General features: G+C 31.6%; 1 protein-coding gene across 7 annotated transcripts in view; it reads right to left on the reverse strand.

Moving 5' to 3' along the window:
• Positions 1–19463, reverse strand: part of Nuak (Nuak family kinase 1) — a 29357-nt gene extending 9894 nt beyond the window's left edge. For 6 of the 7 annotated variants that reach the window (XM_085195909.1, XM_085195914.1, XM_085195913.1 and 3 more), the window contains exons 1-18: positions 19234–19463; positions 12247–12352; positions 9948–10147; positions 9019–9127; positions 8840–8948; positions 8640–8759; positions 8234–8366; positions 7978–8056; positions 7181–7322; positions 6468–6573; positions 3776–3899; positions 3287–3371; positions 2501–2716; positions 2127–2241; positions 1804–1893; positions 790–902; positions 530–642; positions 170–270 (exon numbers count right to left, since the gene is read on the reverse strand). In XM_085195909.1, coding sequence (XP_085052035.1) covers positions 170–270; positions 530–642; positions 790–902; positions 1804–1893; positions 2127–2241; positions 2501–2716; positions 3287–3371; positions 3776–3899; positions 6468–6573; positions 7181–7322; positions 7978–8056; positions 8234–8366; positions 8640–8759; positions 8840–8948; positions 9019–9127; positions 9948–10147; positions 12247–12347 — 2056 coding nt within the window. In that variant the 5' untranslated portion in view covers positions 12348–12352; positions 19234–19463. The remainder of the gene's footprint in view (positions 1–169; positions 271–529; positions 643–789; positions 903–1803; positions 1894–2126; positions 2242–2500; positions 2717–3286; positions 3372–3775; positions 3900–6467; positions 6574–7180; positions 7323–7977; positions 8057–8233; positions 8367–8639; positions 8760–8839; positions 8949–9018; positions 9128–9947; positions 10148–12246; positions 12353–19233) is intronic. The other variant, XM_085195910.1, reaches the window with a different exon arrangement.
• Positions 19464–20070: the final 607 nt, after the last annotated feature.

The following is a 20070-nucleotide window of genomic DNA, read 5'->3' on the forward strand; positions in this document are numbered from 1 at the left end:
ACTGGATCACGATGGTCATACATGCTATGTTTTTTTAAATACTCGAAAATAAAATATAGACAGACAATTAAATTCTATCTCCAATATCATTAATATATTTACTGATAGAATTCTAAAAACATATATTCATATGCTTATGGTATCTTTATTACGTAATACAACAGATTACCCGTACGTATGGCTGAAGAGATAATATCGCGAGCAGCACGGCGGCGGCTGTCCTCACCTGCACGCTCCTCCGCCAGTTTTGCCATTGAATTCTGAAGACTCCTAGTATAAACAATTAATTATTATTTTTACATCTCAATAAACGTTTTCTTTTTTTTTGTAACTAATGTTAAGACACTTCGTTTCCCAAGCATCGCCCAATTTTCGAAACACAGCCATGATTGAGCGGTGCGTAGAAACCTGAATGTCTTAAAACTAGGTGCTATTTGACTGACCCTGTTATGTGAGGGATAGAAAGAAATAAATAAAACATATAAATTTAAGAAAAAATCAAACAGGAATATTTATATGTAGTTGATACCTCCTAGCGTCCTGCAACAGCACAGAGGGGTCAACGGCGGTGGAGTGCGCGGGCTCGCTCTCCGTCTTCTTAACGCCGCCGCGCCCCATCTCCTCCAGGCTGGCTTGCGGTGACTGAAATGTATAACGAGCTTATATTTTTTTCCGGTTCACTCACTCAGGCAGAGGGAACTGAGTATTAAGACACTCTGTTTCCAACAAAATCAGCTCAATGACAACAAAATACATAAAGGTTTTCTTAATAGGAAGATGTATAATTACCAGTGATGGTTCAATTCCAATCTGCTGTAGTCGCACGGTGCCATTATCCGGGGACTTTGCACTGAGCTCACGATCTTCGCTTTGAGCTTTAGGTTTAGCGATTTTTGACACAACTGTGAAAAAGCATAAATTTATTTAATATATTAACGATATAGTAGGTCGGGGCAAAAGTATTTTATTTTGAATGTTTTATTAGTAATCAAACCTCTTTGGCTGTACTGAATGTAAATGGCTGGTTTTAATACGTGACATTCTGAAGATGCAATAAAAAAAATTTCATTTGTTGAAAAACAATCAAAAAGCAAGCAAAATGTTTTGTTGTGAATAAAAATGTGAATAATATTTGTGTGGTTTACGGGCCTAATGCGGTATCAATACACAAGTAACAAGAAGCACGTTTCAAGTCTGGAAATTTTAGTGTGAAAGATTAATATAATTAAATATTTTCCTTTGTATTGTTCAATACGAAAATACTTATGTCCCGAACTAATTCAAAATTCAAATTCAAAATATTCTTTATTCAAATAGGCAATTATTACAAGCACTTTTGAATCGTCGAATGAACATATGAATAAAAAGCTACCACCGGTTTGGAAGGCAGTTCTGCTGAGAAGAGCCGGCAAGAAACTCAACAGTTGCTCTTTTCAAAATCATTAGTACAATCTATTACATTAGCTGGCAGCTATCCTGCATTACATTCAATAGACATTAATTCCATACATGTTTATCCTCTAAATATTCTTGAACAGTGTAATACGCTTTACTTGTTAGAATTTTTTTTACAGATATTTTAAATTTTTGTAGTGGCAAACTATACTGCGGAATATTAAAATTTATTATTAAATAATATTATTGCTTCTTTCTAATAGATGAATATTTAAAAAAAATATATACATGCGTGGTGACATATATTAACTAAATACATAATCAATCTATTAAACCATTTAGAGTTAATTACTTACATTTAACTATGTTCAAAATCATTAACAAAAAATCCTGATTCAATTTTATTACCTGGTTTAGAAATGTTTCGTTTAGTTTCAGGAGCTGTAGTGAGAGAAGCACGACGCTCAAATTGCTCTTTAAAGTTACCTACGTGGCCTCCTAAAATGTAATTGGGTTTTTAACTTTTTTTTAAAAAAGACTTAAAAATGTACAATTAAGATAGCTTTATCTAAGCTATAGTGAAATGAAAGCTAAGCTATCGCTTTATATATGCAATATTGTGTTAGTTATATTTAATAAATTAAAATTACTATTAATATATTTTTTTAATGTATATCTCAATATGCTGTTTTATAAATATGCGTGAGTGTAAAAAAGTAATAAATATTTACCAGGTATAGAAAGCTTTTTAGGCTTGGCAGGCGCGGCGGGGGCCGGCTGCGTCAGCGACAATGATGTCAGCTTGTCTGCAGCTGATGACACAGAACTTGGCTGGTTTTCTTCCACCTTAAAAAACACATTTTTATTTAATTAAATACTTTAGAAAATATATTTTTACTATTTATTTTAACCGAGAGTAGCCAAAAATTTATAAAATAATCATTACATTTAATTATTATATTTATAGGGTTAGTAGGTAGATTATTATCTACCTCATGACATTTCATGAGCTTACAACAAAAAAGTTGTCACAAGTACTTGGATAGTTTCCAATAAGGATGATTTCGTACATTTATGAACCGAATCAATAATAATCGAATAATACCTTTGCATCATCCGATTTCTCTGGTTTCTCCTCCGGCTTAGGTGACGTCACTTTTTTCTTAATAATCAGTTTAGGTTTAGGCTTTTCTTTCTCATCTTCTTTTGGTACATCGGGTATAATTTCAGCTTGCACTTCCTTTATAGGCTCGTGGGGCAATGGCGAGGGCGATATTGTCATTGTTGCTGACGATTTGAGAGTCGGTTGAGTGATCTGCAACTGAAATGAAAATGAAATGTAGAAAATTACAGAAAATATTATATAAGTAAAAGTATGTTTTTAAAACTGTATCTTGCATATAGGATAGGCTACAGGAGCCAGAGTACTAATTTTATTAACCACTTTCCGTCCAATTTTCTATGCGATCATATTGAGTAGCGGAATTCAACGTCTCGTTTTGTCTTATTACCAGAGCGAGAAAATGAAAATAATTTATTCCTCCGAGTGGGAATCGGACCCACAATCGTCGCGTTTACAATGAGACGCCGTGCCGCTGCGCAAGAAATAACATTTTATTTGTTGATCAATTCCAATTTTTTTTTATTTCACATATTCAAGTTTCATATTTTTAAAGTACAAACAAAATTTATTTAAATTTTATACTTATAAAATATATATGATAATACATGTGATATATATATGATAATATGATGATAATAATCCAATGCTATATACAGCACACCCATAGTGTCAACTATTGTCTAAAAACCAATTTTTCAAAACAACAATTAAAATTAAAAGTGTTATTGTTATGAATAAAATAAATAAAATTAGTAAGAAAAATATTACTGTATCGTCTTGCTCTTGCGGCGGCGAATCCAATTTAGCTTCTTCTTCGGGAAATGCTGGTGAATGAGGCGCCATGCTTGCACAACTGTTAACGGAACGGGAATAAATTATTTTATTTTCATAATATTATAACAATATATAAATGACAGCAAAGGCATAAATAGGCCTTATCAAATGTTAGAATTTATACACTATATTCAAACAATGCTTAGAAAAATTAAAGAGATGTAACAACTAAATTGAAGTTAGAAGCTTCTATAGGTGAACTACTCGGTAGTATGTAATAATATTATTTGGGTCTTCTAAGTTGTCAATTATAGATAAAGATGGTCATTGGATATTACATCTCGCTTAGGAGAAGTACGGGAAAAGAGAAAAAAATATTGTGCCTTATATAGGTGTAGGTCTAAATGACGTAATATTTATGGCAAGGGTGCAACAGTCTGTATATATACAATTATACATAGCGATATAGATAATTTAGCTTACCTGGCCACGCGCTCCTTTTTACGCAAACAAGAAGCACTCATAGCCGCGTCCAACTTGCGCTTGTTGTCGCCAGCTGATACTATCGTACGAGTCGGTGAAGGTTTAATTGCGTCTTCACCGCCCTCTGCAAGATGGGAACATTAAATTATTAATATTAATAGTATTTTGTATCACTAATAAATCTGTTTTTAATAAGTGATTATAAAAATTGAAATTTATTTATGATAAAAACATAAAACGATTAAAAAATATATATCATTCGTAATATTGTTACACATGTTAGACATCTCAATTTATTGTCATTGAAATATAGAAATAAGCTAATAAATAATAAGTTAACCATTGGTACACATTGAAAACATGATATTTTTTTTAAATCCATTATTATAAAAAATATCATGTTTTCATTCGGAAAATACAGACTAGTGAACAAATTACTTATATACAGGGTGGAATTGACGGCACCACGTTAAATGAAACCACAGTTTTAACTACTCTATAAAAGCATAATATAATTCAGAAAAAAAATAATTCCCAAAAATGAAAAAGTTATTTTTTCAAACAAAATAAATAATAAAATAATCGTTTTAAAAAAAAACGCCATTTGTAAAGTGTTATATTATCACTCACACACTTACCTGTCGGCGCGGCAACGTCGCACACGCTTCATTCAAGAAATCGAGTCGCAGCAACTAGCGTAGGTATGTAGGCAACGGCGGCGAGCTGATGTTAAATTAACGCAACACTTAGGAATACACTTTACACACACTTTTATTGAATTATTTCTATTAGGTTTTTAATTTTACTTTTGTTGCACTACAAACACATTTTTTATGTTCCCGTTTTAAACTAACACTCATTTTTAACATGTTTACAAAATTATTACAATAATAGCATTTTTTTTCACTTTTTTTAACAATAAATATTACATTTTCTGTCCACATTACATTCAGCTCGATAATGACCCATATTATTACACTTGAAACATTTAATATTTCTTTTAATTGTAGCATTTCTTTTTACAATAAATGCAGATGATGATGACACAATTTCCCCCCGTAGTAGTATTATGGTTTGGAACTTCCAAGCATTCCAATTTTTTACTCCTTCCAGTTTTATTACTGTGCTGTTTCCTTTTCATTGTGATTGTTTATTTTGCTTGTTTTTCTTTTTTATTCCTTCCCGGCAACTTAACCTCCAAATTTCAATACCAACGCCGAAGCGTCGCATGAAGTAACGCTGTTTTAATCTCGCCAGTATTTCTAATTTTCTACGATTGATGCAATTTTCTTTATTATTGTTACGACGTGGTCTGGGCCCATAACCCGTTGTATTTATATGGTTTAGTAAATAGCATTCAGCTATAGTCCGACCCAACTACTATTGCGCAGAATGTACGCGCCGCACCGATTCTATGGGAATCCCCGGTAATCGGTGCGGCGTGAGCGGGGTGTCTTTGTACAGATAACAAAATTCATTTTTAATATTGATTGATTGTGCAATATAACACTATAATTCATAATAAATGTAGATTATACTTTTTACGCATGATTTGATATTAAAATAATTAATAAAATTATCAATACTATTTACAAATAATTACTAAATATTAATTTATTTCGTATTGAATTTTCGCAGGTCCTCGTGTAACATTATAAAACTCGTTTAATATTTAATTTTTATACGATTTTCTATCAAAATAATCATACGAATATAAATAATAATGAAAATCTTAATAAAAAATTTAATAGTATATTCGATAAGTATTTTAGTTAATGGCAACTATTACAATGTTTTTAATTATCTGTGTGAGAACAGAACTTAGCCGCGGAACGGCTAAGTTCTGTTGTATTTACATTATTTTGTTCGATTTTATACGTTGAATAATTATTAAGTGTTTTAAATTATTTGGATGTTGTTTAATATTAATTTTATCATTAATCGGATTTCTAAAATCGTGATGAATGTTTCGTGATCGTGATGATGTGATTACTGAGTATTTTTCTCAAATGTGAAACTATTGTGTCAGTATTTGAGTGTACTATCAAAACATACATTTTTTTAAGACATTTCAAACAAATGTTGAGTTTTTAATATTACTTATGATGTAAATATTAGTGATAGTAAAAGGAGAATGCGACAACGACGATGTAAAACTAATGTTAAATGTAAGTACCTATCTATCGTAGTTCAATATCATTTTGTGTGTTAAAAATTTAGAATATAACTTTGTAGGTGGTTCAATAACCATGCAGTATTTCTAAATAATTTCATAATAAAGGTGATATAATAAATTGACTTAAAGTAGGATTTTGTTAAACAATTTTAATAAGAGGTTTGAACGTTATTTAGATTTATAATAAATAGGTAATTGCGTGAAAAAGAACGCGAGATATCGTTCTTTCTCGTTCGGTTTTGTTTTGACGAATGAAAAGTAGAAGTTTGGCAACGCTTAGTAGTATTTTTGTAGTAGTATGTGTATGTGTGCGTCACACGAAATACAGGTATGGAGAAAAATCGTGAAATGAAAAAAAAATCCTACGTCCAAACTGTTGAGGCATCTTGATTAATTTCTTTAGCTTCGGGTTTGAAATTTTTTACCCTATATGCAGTTTCAATTAAAGAAGCGCAGCCTCTTCCACCCTGTATAATGAGGAAGGTATAATCGAAATAAAAAAAATGAAAATCATACCGGCGACAAGTTCCAGAATTCTCTTTTCCGCCGAGTTACTGGGTTCGACCGCCATTGATGTTGAACTGGTTAGATCCGTACCACTCTCTTCTGGTCCTAAGTTCGTCTGTACAAAAATAAATCAATCTAGTCATATTATTGACAAACATTATATAACAAAAACATAAATACATTTAAAATTTTATTTTAATTTCAAGTTTATAAATATTAGTCTAGTTCTCGATTATCTCGTATACTGCATATATTAAGAAAGAACCTATAAAGGTTGCTACACTGGTTGGTGTGTCACGAAATCCAACTTACACTTCAGACTGGGAAATAAAAAACATTTTAGGTATACATGTGTAAAATTTGAACCCACAACCAACGCCACACCGCTCCATCTAGATAAAAAAAATTTAAACGCCATTATTGCCATATTTAACAAGTACTTAAACTTAACTTAGCTTCCACGCTGTATCCCTAGCGGGGCAGTCAGAGGGAACGGAGCGCCAAACGCTACGGTCTCTACATACCTCTTTCGCTTCGCCCACTGTCATCAACCTCTTCATACATGCCCTCAGGGAGGTTATCATGCTTTTTAAAATTTTCAAAAGTAAAAAACAAAATCGTAAAATCAAATCTGCGCAGCCATTTACAGGTAACTTCATGGCGGCTAATCGATCGCATAATATATATTTTATAAAAAAATATAATTAAAAAGTAATGTATACCTCAGGCGGAACAACAACACTGTTCGAGCTGGAAGGCGCGGCGGGCGCCAGTGACAGTAGCAGGTCGAGCCGTACTGGTGTTTCCGCTGCTAATGCCTCTGCCACCTCCAGGCAAGACATCTCGCAGCCCGCGTTTACCCATCTGTCGTTTTAATATAGACTAATGTATATGTTCTATCCCACTTGGAGGACTGAATTATCTATTATTTCCATTTCCTCGCTATAGCTACAAAACGCGGCGTTGCGTTCCGCCACTCAACACGTAAAGTCCTGAAAATTCGCCGCTAAATGGATCCACCGAATTTTAGAGATATTGCAGTGTTAAGCGGCGGCACTTAACGCAGCATTAAGCAAAATCGGACTTTATTAACCATCAGTTATATACATTTCTTCTAAGTAGAGATCATACAACTTGGAGTAGGAAGCAAAGAGATATCCATACTTATGTTATAAATTCGAAAGTAACTCTGTCTGTGAAGCAATCATGGCCAAACCGCTGCTCCGATTGTGATAAAATTTCATAGAGAGATGCCTGAGGCTTTATAATATTAAGAATTTTATTTCCCTTACTTATTAACGTCTACTTATTATTCTTTTTCGGCTTATTTTGATTATTTAGGCTTATATTTTCTTACTAATCCTATTGAAAACTGCAAATAATTTCATAAATAAACATACGTTTACTTCAAACTGGCGAAGCCGCGCGGATCCAAAATTATTATTTGAACATGTTATTATTTATCGAGTATTTCGTAAACATTTGTTTGTTTTGGAAATTATCACAACTATACACTTACGGATGGTCACAGATATATGCGATGTCAGCCCTCTTCATAGGATCCACTGTTAACATATCTCGAATCAAAGGTGACGCCGCTAAAAATAAATAAAGTTGATATACACTATGGCATTCTTATTAAACGGAACCCCTAAACATGATATACAATCAGACATGTTCCGATTGTAACATGATGGAGTGATAGCTTTTATGTTTATATTATAATAATGCATACAAATCGACTAGAAAAAATACATTTGCAAATGAAGACTTACTGGAAGGATTTTTAGGTTCATAATAGTCTCCATTGCTAATTTGTCGAACCAGACGTTTGAAGTTTGAACCATCAAAAGGCATAGCCCCATAGACTAGAGTATATAACAGTACTCCCAATGACCAACAGTCCACCTGAAATTACCAAATGAAAAAATATAACTAACACTAATAAAGAATATTACAGGCATTGCAGTGCAGTGAAACAATATTTTACTGTAAACGGAATTATAACACTCGGAAGATTGTATATTTAAATTATATTAATTTCTCCTTTCTCTCTTCAACAAGAACTATCCTAAAATCGATTGAAAAGCGGACAATAGAGTGACTAGGGTCAGGTTCTTTTTGTCTACTCTTTTACTTAGAGCGTGAATTTCAAATGAAAAGTACTACTAAACATTTTACCTCCGGCCCTATATAGGGAGTTCCTTTAACAATTTCGGGTGAGGCATACAACGGTGATCCACAAAATGTTGCTAGGAGGGACGTTTCTTTAAAAACATTTGATAGACCAAAATCAGCTATCTGAAACAAAATATTATTTAATCAATTTATTTACACAATTAAAGTCATGAAAAAAGTTCAGTTCAGAAGTATTGACTTACCTTAGCGCTGCCGGTGTCGTCAAGCAATACGTTTTCTAATTTTAAATCTCTATGGCAAATTTTGTGTATATGACAATAATATACTGCTGTTGCAATCTGCCGGAATAACCTGCAAGATCGATATTTGTTAAACATGACAAAATTATCAAATAAATTCTATTCTCTAACGCTCATCTGACCTTCTGGCTTCGTCTTCTTCTAATACTTTCTTCTGGCTGAGGTAGTCATATAATTCGCCGCCCGAACAATATTCCATTACGAGAATCATCTTTTCACTGTTTTCAAATACTGAAATGTATAAGTAAAAACAATATTATGTAATACTTAAAATATAGTTATCCTTATTGCAATGGTTTTGGGCTTTAATTTCATAGATAGACTGACATGTTTTAAAATATTTATTTACTTCAATTTAAATCTTACTGACTTATGTAAAAAAAATCATGATTTATTTATACAAATATTTTAAGTAAAGTTTAAAAAAAATTGCTAATGCTTGCAGCAAGTAGCAATAGTTAAATTATGTTACTGTTAATAAACACGAAATGAAGATGATGACTGATATATTACATTAATGAAAGTGTTAAAGATTCTAATCGTGACTTTTGGCACATGCACAAATATGCATTAAGTTAACCAAGACCAACATCTCTGCAACTCAAATATGTACTTTTCGCTATATACTTAAAATAATTGCAATGTGCTATTGCTTCTGCTAGGGATAAACTTTTTTACTGTTGTAAATAACTAATATTTTTAGAAATTATATAAACTGAATGTATGGTGTTATAATAATTATGATTTATGGCGAAAATATCGTCACATTAAATATGTGACAATAATAGCTTTTTGGTGCCAAAGTTAAATTTAGAAACAGCTCAAGAGACACGTGACCCAATGTAGTCCAAATGCAGGACAAAGACCTAACGTTTACATGTTAGGTTAATATTTATATTTAATACTATACTTAATAAAAGTAATATTTACAAATTGTTAAACAGTTCAAAATATCATTAATAGTATATAAATGATATTTTGATTTACGATATAATGTACAGCTAATTAAGAATCGTTAGTGTTTAAACCATGCGTATATAAAACACTATACCTTCATAAATATGTACAATGTTAGGATGCCTCACGGAGGACATAATTTGCACCTCTCGTCGAATACGGATGAGGTCTGCTTCAGTTTCAATTTTACATTTTTTAATAGTTTTGATGGCCACCTCCTGGCCTGTTTTCTTATTAATACCGAGCTGTACTTTTCCATATGTTCCTTGACCTAATTTTCTGACTATATCAAATCTGAAATAAATAGAAAGTTATTTAATGATGTAACAAGATGCAAACAAGATAATTGTTTTTATTTTGTACAACATGTTCAAATATTCAATATATTCAAAGTATGGTGGTTGCTATTTTCCTCTCACTATTCTCTAGTTTCTCTGGCACTTTTCTAATCAGTCCAATCTAAGTAAATCACTTATACTGACAGACTGATTTTTTCAAAATGGATTACTACAACTGATAAAATTAAATCTGGCGTATCGTCGTATCGTCGTATCTCTGACTGTTACGTAAAATCCTTAGTCTATTTCCTCGAGTGGGGATCGAACTCATAACCAGTCACATTTAAAATTACACTTTTTGCCCCTACGCCACGACTGGCCTCCAACATGCAATGCGAATACGAACTAATTGAATTGGAATATTTTAATTGCCTCGCGTGGTCAACAAAGCCAAGCGTGGCGTTGAGTTCCACCACCCATCATACAATGCCTCAAGAATACGCCATAATGTAAAGAAACGAAACGTCTTAACACTAGGTTCCCCCGGCCTATCCTGCTAAGTGCGGGACACAGCCCGCGAGGCTCGCGCGAGGGTTTGGATATCAATTTGCACTAAAAAATGTATTTTGGTTCAACCGTAAAAAAAGGTTATTGAAAATAATTATTAAATTTAACTATACTGCTCATATGATTGTCATTTTTTTTGTTTATATAAATATAACATTGACAGCAATAACACATGGACAGCAATATTTACTTTATTTGGACACTAAACAATTCTATTGTGCAATCTAAATAGGCAAGTTTATACACGAATAAGCATTTAGTTTAAACAGAATGGTCGGAGTAAAGGTGTGAATTGAAGCATTTAAATATTATTATATACAATTATTTACATGTTTATATAAGTAATAAGAACCTCATGAGAAGGTGAAAAGAAGTCTATAAATTCGATAGTCGATACTTTTTTAACTCGAAGTACACCATTCTAATCTTATGAATTAAATAGTTATTTAATTTTCAATACTTAGGACGCCTGAAGTCCGATTTCCATAAAATAGAGGAATGATAGAGTAATGCTTAGGGGAATTGGCTCCTCTTAAATAAAATAATATTAAGAAAACGTATATAAATTTGAACGTAGCGGGATTTGAACCTGCGCCTCTTTGGAAACCGTCCAAGCGCTCTGCCGAACTCGAATAAGTCATACGTTCTCATCGAAATTCTTTTATGCTTGTATTTCTATATGTCGTTAGCATATCTGTACGCAACAAATCGCAACGGCTCCCGTTGCCATTTGTTTACTTTACAGATTTTTATTGATACCTACATATTTACTAACACCACCGCAGTTATTTAGTTATCTTTAAGTATAGAAGTTTCTAATATAACCTAACTTGCACCTAAAAATTGCCAAATCTGTACCATGAAAATAGGGAAAAGAACCAAGATCTATTTATTTTACACTTTGTCGGTGGTGAAAAACACAAACACGTACGATAGCCACTTTCAGCTTAATTTTCATAAAGATATATTCAATCGATAGCGAGAAAATAAAGTTATCGTTAGAGATAAAAATTTTGGTGTGTCGCTACTCGGACAAAAAGCAATACAATCATAGTGAAAACAATTCATTAGAAGCCAGAGCCAGCTTTCCCATGCTTATGCGGCTATTCTTTCCCTTTAATTATCAAAAGTGAATGATTTAGTTAAATTTAAATACATATATAGTATAGAACAGTAATCCATATAAACATGCATTACTGTTCTATTATTTGAATAGAATGACGTGATAAATCCAAGAAGGGAATCTGAAAATTTGGCTAACTCTTGTTCAGTACAATATCCAATAACCAGTCGTAAATAATGACGTCATTTACAACCTTTCCACCTACTGAATATAGGAGAAGCCAAGCGTAGGTGAATAAATCGAAACTAAAATGCGGTCACTGGTTCGGCAAGACAAGAAATAATTGTAAAATATTAATGTAACCGTTAAACTGTATTTACTTTTCTAGTTTTAAATTTATACATTTGTATGTAGGTATCTCTTTGTATACTAAACTTAATATTATCAGCATCGATTTATTATTATTTTCTATTTTATCGGGTTACCTCTGTTTGAGACGGAGTCGGTGGTCGTGGAGGCGGACGTCCCCCGTGTTTTCAATACCGTCCATGATGTTGGCTGTGCGCTTACTTTCGCCCACCACCATTTTGACTGTAATAAAAATTAATTTTTAAATTGTTAAACATTATAATTTTAATTTAATATTTAAATACATGGCATTTATCAATGCCATATTTAAATACATGGCATTTATCATGGCATTTATCAATGCCATCAAATAATAAACTATGTATCTCTTTACTGGCAGGTACTTTATTCAATCTGATGTGAAGGGTTTATTTAGGTCGTTTAGGTCTTATGACTTAACGTAGAGCACTTGACAGGATTCTACGCAGTTTAAAGTATTTACACAATCATGTGGAAAATACCTCCTAAGTATTCAGTGTGCGTAAGTATTACAATAGCGTCCAGCTTTCCAATGAGTCATAAGGAAAGTTTTTCGTCAGTTCTTCCTAGTATGTCTACAGACGTATAAATTATAATTATTTAAAATTATTCAAGTTTATTTTAAATAAAAATTTGAAACAAAATATAGGTAATTCTCTTTATCTTTTATAAAGGTATATCTTTATATTTTATTTATTTCTCAGACAAAATTAGATTTACTAGCTTTTTCGAAAAATAATACGTAGACAATTATTGGCATTGAAGATAAAATGGTAGGTGTATTATTATTTCCGAAGTACTTAAATGTGCGATAGCTTCTTTTTACTGTGGCTTAGAAAACAAAATAACGATATTTCTATAATATTTCGTTACATATGTATTCTACAAATATGATTTCATAGAAAAATAAAACAGAATTTAATTTTCTTTGTTCTCTATTAAATTTGAACACTATACTTGTATGTAGGCGTAGTCAACTAGCAAGTTATTTATATATACAAATATTTGTTTTGTAACGTCCTTCTCGCTAGTAGACAGCATGTGAATAATTAGAGTGATGAAAGAAAGACTCAATAGGGTCATTGGTATGCCTTTTAAGGTCCTTAAATGGCATACTTTAGTTTGATTGATTTTCTCGTTTGAGGGCATGTTATATTCAGCAAAGTGAAAAAATGTAACTGAGAAATGTATGTTGCAGCGTTGGAACCAATAGAATCATTATTGCAATCTGTCTATGTCAATATGGAATTTAATAAAAACAAATAATATTTATCTTAGTATTGTATGCTGGGGAATCAAAATTATTTAGTTCGTTCCAGTTATGAAAAAAATACCTTTTAAATTATAAAAGAAATACAGTTTGTATGTGTGAGGCCAGTCGTGGCGAGGGGGCACAAAGTGTGACTGTAAATGCGACTGGTTGTGGGTTCGATACTCACTCGAGGAAACTAAATATTTATTTAAATCTACATATTCATTTTTTTCTCTGGTGTCGAGACAAAGCGCGGAGTTGAGTTCGTCCACTCAACACGCCATGCCTTAAGAATTCGGCGGAAAGTGGGGATCGGAGTGTCTTAACACTAGGTTCCCTCTGTGTGCCCGCACACATGTATCCCGATACATCGTGAAGCTGATTTGATTTCAGTTTGTAAAAATAGGCTTAATTTATTCATCCTTAGACCGCGTACGTAGGACGCATACATCAGTTAAATAAAATATATCCTGTATAATAAAAGTAGCAAAAAATATATTAAGGAAGTCCAAACTAGAAAATTTCTTTCTATTTTAAGGTAAATTATATATTAATTTGAAATATAAAGTAAACCGTCTACAATAAGGCGGGTACTAAAAATAATTATTATGTTACGTTTGACAGCGTAACAAGTAAATGGCGTGTTCACTTCAATTAGTGTAGTAATACGGAACCGGAACGGCCGCCTACGTTGTTATCGCCTGTTAGCAAACCCACGGGATTGTTTCAATCAACTTAATTATAATATTCTAAATTACCTGTCCATTTTTTTTGTGTATTTCATAATCTAATATTACAATACACATATATTCTTATATTGATGTATGCCAAGTAATTTTTCAGTGTAAGATCGCAGTTAAACAAATATTCTACACATGCTATGCCACAAGACTTTTTATAGCTTTTCGATGTATCCCACACATAGCAGAGTAGACGGAGGGAACCTGGGGACCTAGAACCAATCCCGACTTCCCACCGAATTCTGGAGGTATTACGGAACTCAATGACGCGCTTTGCCTCGATACGAGGAAATGAAAATATAAATATATTTCACTTTCTCGAGTGGGAATCTCACTCACAATTTGTCCCGTTTACACACACACCTTTTTAACAACATATTAGACTAATAATCCCCAAAATTTCAGCTTTGCTAAAATTACGTAGGTCTGGGGGCCCTGGGATTTTAGGCTATAATGGGTTTTATTTCTTGTGTTAAGAGTCAATCAATTCAATCAAAAACATACATTATATTTTTGTGTCATGTAACTATTAGTACGAAGTGTACCTAAACTTTATTAGATACAAATTTGGCGTAAGTGTAATTTTTTTTTGTACCCACGTAATTGTTTTTATTGTCATAATAATTAAAATGTGACAGTATATAGCTAATAATTTAATATTAAAAAAAGAATTAATAATATATAAACCTATATTTTATAACTTAAGACACTGTTTCTGTTTCATATTCGTTTAGCATGATTTGTTTCCAATCTATTTTCGTCTATAAAAGTGTCAATGTTTGTCGGTCGAAAGTGGCCTTTTCAATGGCATTGGCGTTGTGCGAGCGGTCGTCCTGAAAAATGCGGCGCAAGTAGCCAATTAACATGCGGGATAGTGAGGCCGGCGTCTCGGCGCCTCTATAAATATCACTACACAGCGAGCGGTGCCGCAGCCACGCCGCCGCCGACAGAGACCTACCAACTCAATATTGGAAAGAAAATGTATGATATCGACATCCAATCTAACACAGTTCAAAATTGTATTTTTGTCTACATTACATACATACACATATTATATAGGTAAGAAACAATGTGATATAAAATTAATTTTCATTGGTGTTATATGGCTAACACTTCAATTCAACTCTTCAATTAGCATATTCACGACCATTGCATGACTCATTAGTACTTCGAGAAGATCCAAATGAGGTATCCACCACATAAGCAGTCAATAAAAGCGCAACGACCGAATTCGTGTACGTGACGCATACAAAGGTATCATTAGAGTAAAATACATGTTAGTCAGCTGGTGTGAACCACGTCACATGTGTAAAAAAGTTTTTATATTTGTCTTTTTTTAAGATGAAATGTTACCCTATTCCATCCCGGAAGCAAGGCCTGTCCCAGCGCTGATGGCAGAGCGGCGTCATCAGAGGTTTACGCTAGATGCCGCGAGTGATCGCGCTATTTCTGTCCACCTAACAGTTGAATAACCTCCAATCAACTATTCGCACTTAGTTCGCCTACGAATCCTAGTAGCACAAACTGGGTACAATCAACTCTATGTAAATTGTGACACGAAAATTATATTTGAAAATCTTTTATTTTTCTTTTTTGAGCAATTTTTAATAAAGTTCCGTTTAAGCAGTTAATAATTAAGAAAACATTAATATTATTATTAAAAACGTACTGAGAACCCATTTAAACAGAAAGATAATATTTCTAATATGAGAATCTCTGAAAACACAGTAATCGTAATTATTAACTAATAGAGGAAAAAAATACTTCAAAAAGAACATACGAAAACTAGTTTAATATTTTGTATTATGATGCACAAGATTGTTGTGAAAAATTTCAATTAAAAACAAGTCTAAAAATTATTTCTATAATAAAGTAAAATATTATTTCTGTAATCAATGAATTCTAATTCCTGCTTAAATTATTACTGTACTCTCTGGATAATTTATCAAGAAATCCAATATATATAACGAAATGTAGTTAAGTTGACAAGAGAGAGTTTTCTATTATATATGCCCCTCCGGTATCAGATAACTTTGTTATTCCTGGTTAAGTTAGCATAAGGTGCTTGCGTGACATTAGGTTTATAAGTCGCCCTTATTGTACATAATAATCATATTATTAGTATAAAGCCTTAGTAAATGTAATACATCTTAAAACAAATACAATTAAGGTAAGAATTTACCCTGCTTTACAATTAATTACAGCAAAAGGAAAACAACAATGAACAATATTGTTCCAATAATAATAATAAGTTTGTTTCAATCGTTTCACTGAAACAATATTTTATAAACTAATGGGAATAATATTTGTAGTACAATGGATCAAGCCATCAATGGGTCAATTATACAGGTTGGAAGTGTCAGCACCACATTAAATGAAACCACAGTTTTAACTACTCTATAGAAGCCTAGTACAATTAAATAAATTTAATTGTTCTCAAAAATGAAAACGTTTTTTTTTTCAAACAAAATAAATAACTTTATTAATCATTGTAAAATAAAACGCCATTTGTAAGGACGACGTACGCACACATAAACTCATTAAAGGGACACCGCCGAAATTGAGTCGTAGGTATTGGCGATAAACTTCAAAGTTGTTTCACCTTTAGTAGTACTTTTGTAGTAGTAAGTGTTTACGTTATTGGTGTCTATGCATAATTGCGTCATACAAAATACAGGTATGGATAAATATCGTGAAATGAAAAAAAAATCCTACATCAAAACTATTGAGGCATCTTGATTAATTTCTTCTGGTATGGCTTTCAAATATTTTGCCCTGCATGCTGTTTCTGTAAATGGTTCGCTGACACTTCCACCCTGTATACATATATTTCATACTTTTAACACTTTCACTAACTTGTAGTATATGTATTATATAAAATTGATAAGTCCATATTGTGAATTACAAAAGTGCATGACTGAACACAATAAATATAGATTCAAATTTATTTGAGAAATATTCATATTAAGTATCTATAGGTAAATAATATGTTAACCTGGATCTTACAGAAATATGTCAGCATCTACAAGTGAATAAATGCCTTATAAAAATCATGAGTAAATCTGCACACAGAATGATATTTTTTTCATCAACAAGTTTCGAGATCAATAGACAGGAATCCTTCTGTAGATCTCAAAAGTACTTTATTACTAATTTCATTAAGCAGCTTTCATTAGCCTATTGAAAGACTAGAGATATTTTTAGATATTTGTAAAGAGTATTATATTTATTGGAGGAGTTGTAATGTATGTGTATTCATAATTTAAATCAATCAATACATAATTTAAATTATTTGTTAGTCCAATATTCTCAATGTGTGTAAAGTCAAATAATTGCATTGGAATAACCAACAAACATAATTGGAATATTGCCAAATGAACACATATATGTATAATAAAAATATTCTCATGAGATTGTATTCTTTTAGTTCATACTTCGTTTAAACAATAGCTAAAAATAATTTGACATTTACTTTGTAAATCTTAAAAACATTTAATTTCTTTAAATGAAATAGTTTAATTAATGCATAATATTTTTTTTTACATAAACTGTATGAGAAATAATAAATGAATAGGAACAATAGTCAACAATTGTTTAATTTAGAAAGCAGGTTCCACTATAATATGTTTTTAGGAAAGGAAAATAACATTATTCAATTGTTTTGTGGGAGAGTAACATTTTTTGGGCTGCCTTTGTCCCCATCACAGTGAGGAAATGAAAATAGTCATAGTAAAATTCCTTTAGGGAGGTTTGAACCCAAGACCATCCACCATCCACCTTTTCACTGTGCACAACGGTCTCAAAGCAATTACACAAGCTAGTCATAAGTTAACATTATTTGGATTGTAAAATAAAAAAAAAGAATGCAAAAATGTCTGTAAATATTGCTCAGATAAAATAGCAAAATATAAAATTGAAAAGTGTAATTAATATACATACTTTTTTAGCTCTGATGTTTTGCTGAAATGTGAATAAAATATTTTAATATTTCTTTTTTAAAAAATATAATATTTATTATATCTTTAATTAAATAACTATTACATAAATTTTTACCTCTTAAGCAAGATTTGCTTTGAATAATTTTCAAATATGAGATTGATTGAATATTTTTTTAAATTAACAAAGAATATAACATTCCTTATTTACATTTAAATTAAATCTTTGTCAACATCCTTTAGGCTTTGATAATGTTATTAATTAAAATATAATTCAAATTAAATGTCTGCAATTGAGTTATTACAAAAATATATTTTTAGTTAGGTACAATATAAATAAAAATCAAGCTACAGTCAATTATAAACAAGATAAGGTAAATTGTTAATAAATCAAATAATATGTTTATTTATTTCATCCACTGATCTCAATTAATTTGACCCAATCACAAAATTATGTCATGCATTCTGAGATTTAGGAAGCTACAACAAAAAACAGACCTAGTTTCCATTTTATTATTAGAATGTTACTTGTTCACAATTAGCCAAGGACACTTTTTAGCTTTTGAATTAAAAATTGTATTGTCATTTTTTAACCTCGCTGTAGTAGTTCTTATTTGATGCAAGTGTAATAAGTTTTTAAATATATATTTTTTCAAATGTATTTCTATTTGTTATAGTAATTCATAATTCTTTTTAAATTAAACATTTAATTTATATGCATAAAATATATATTTATAAAAATTGTGCTAAATGAGAAAAAAATATATGACTATATGTAACAATTATTCAAAGAAGTTATTTTCGATAAAATGTTAAAAATACATTCTCGATAATAACGTTTGATGAATCATACACCTAAATGTTTACAGCAGTTGGTATCGCCTGCTGATGTCATGTAAGCTTGCAAAGGCTCTCAACGTCTAAACTCTAAAGCGACCGTGACTTCTGTCTGGAAAGCACGTACAAAAATTCCACGAATCTTAGAACTTATGATATTTGTGCACGTCGTTCATAAAAACTATTACAAGATCCAATCCTTATGGTGCTCCTATTCTTATGTAATGGTACCACAATACAGTCACCTGTATATATTGATGAATATGGATCGTTTTAAAGTTTGGTTGCAATAGTAAAATTTAAAGCGTAGGAGTTAAATACCTTTATTTTATGTGTAATCCAATATCCTAAAGAATGTGGAAGTCTTATAATCACACGAGTAACACTGTCAATCATGTACAATAACACAACATCACAAAGCAGCACTACACAATTTTTCACTTCTAATTGATAAAAATTGTGAAAATATCACATAATGCGCCATTTTCGCAATAAATCCGTAGGACAGCAGACGGCACTCGCTGCCATCTTTTTTGTCAAATGTCTAAAAACTAAATATAGCGTTTTAAACGAACTCTAGTGTTATTTTTAGAAAGTAAATTTATGAACCCTCTGTAACGACATCTACTAGAGATTTATAACAAAATTCAATGTTTACTAGATGGCATCAGCTTGCTAGATATGTTAAGTCAAGAATACTTTTAATATAATAACAATAGTACCTCAAAATGTTTATAGATGGCGTTGAAGTTTCAAACACAAAACTAATAAGATTGGCTCTATCTATTGGCAATCGTGAAGCATTCCACGTATTTTTTTAAAAGCTTTTTACGCTACATAATAAAAACTTGACAAACAATACTTGTAATTGTGTTTTATTACGAACAGACAATAATAATATGAAAAAGGTACTAAAATTAAAAACTTGAACAAAATCAACTTTTACCATTCTTTTACTTATTTAAGCCTGAAAGTTGGTCGGACAAAAAACATTCAACATTAGTATTTTTAAATTATTTTTATACATTGTAATATAAACTCATATATATACATAGTCTTGTACAAAACAAACTCTACAATTCAGTCAGGCAATACGTAACTATGCGTCATAGCGCGCGCGCGGTACACGTTAGCACCTCTTGTTAACGGCTGCGGTGA

This window comes from Heliconius melpomene, chromosome 13 (assembly GCF_056956725.1).
Source record: "Heliconius melpomene rosina isolate 202511_hmr_F chromosome 13, ASM5695672v1, whole genome shotgun sequence".
NCBI lineage: Eukaryota > Metazoa > Arthropoda > Insecta > Lepidoptera > Nymphalidae > Heliconius > Heliconius melpomene.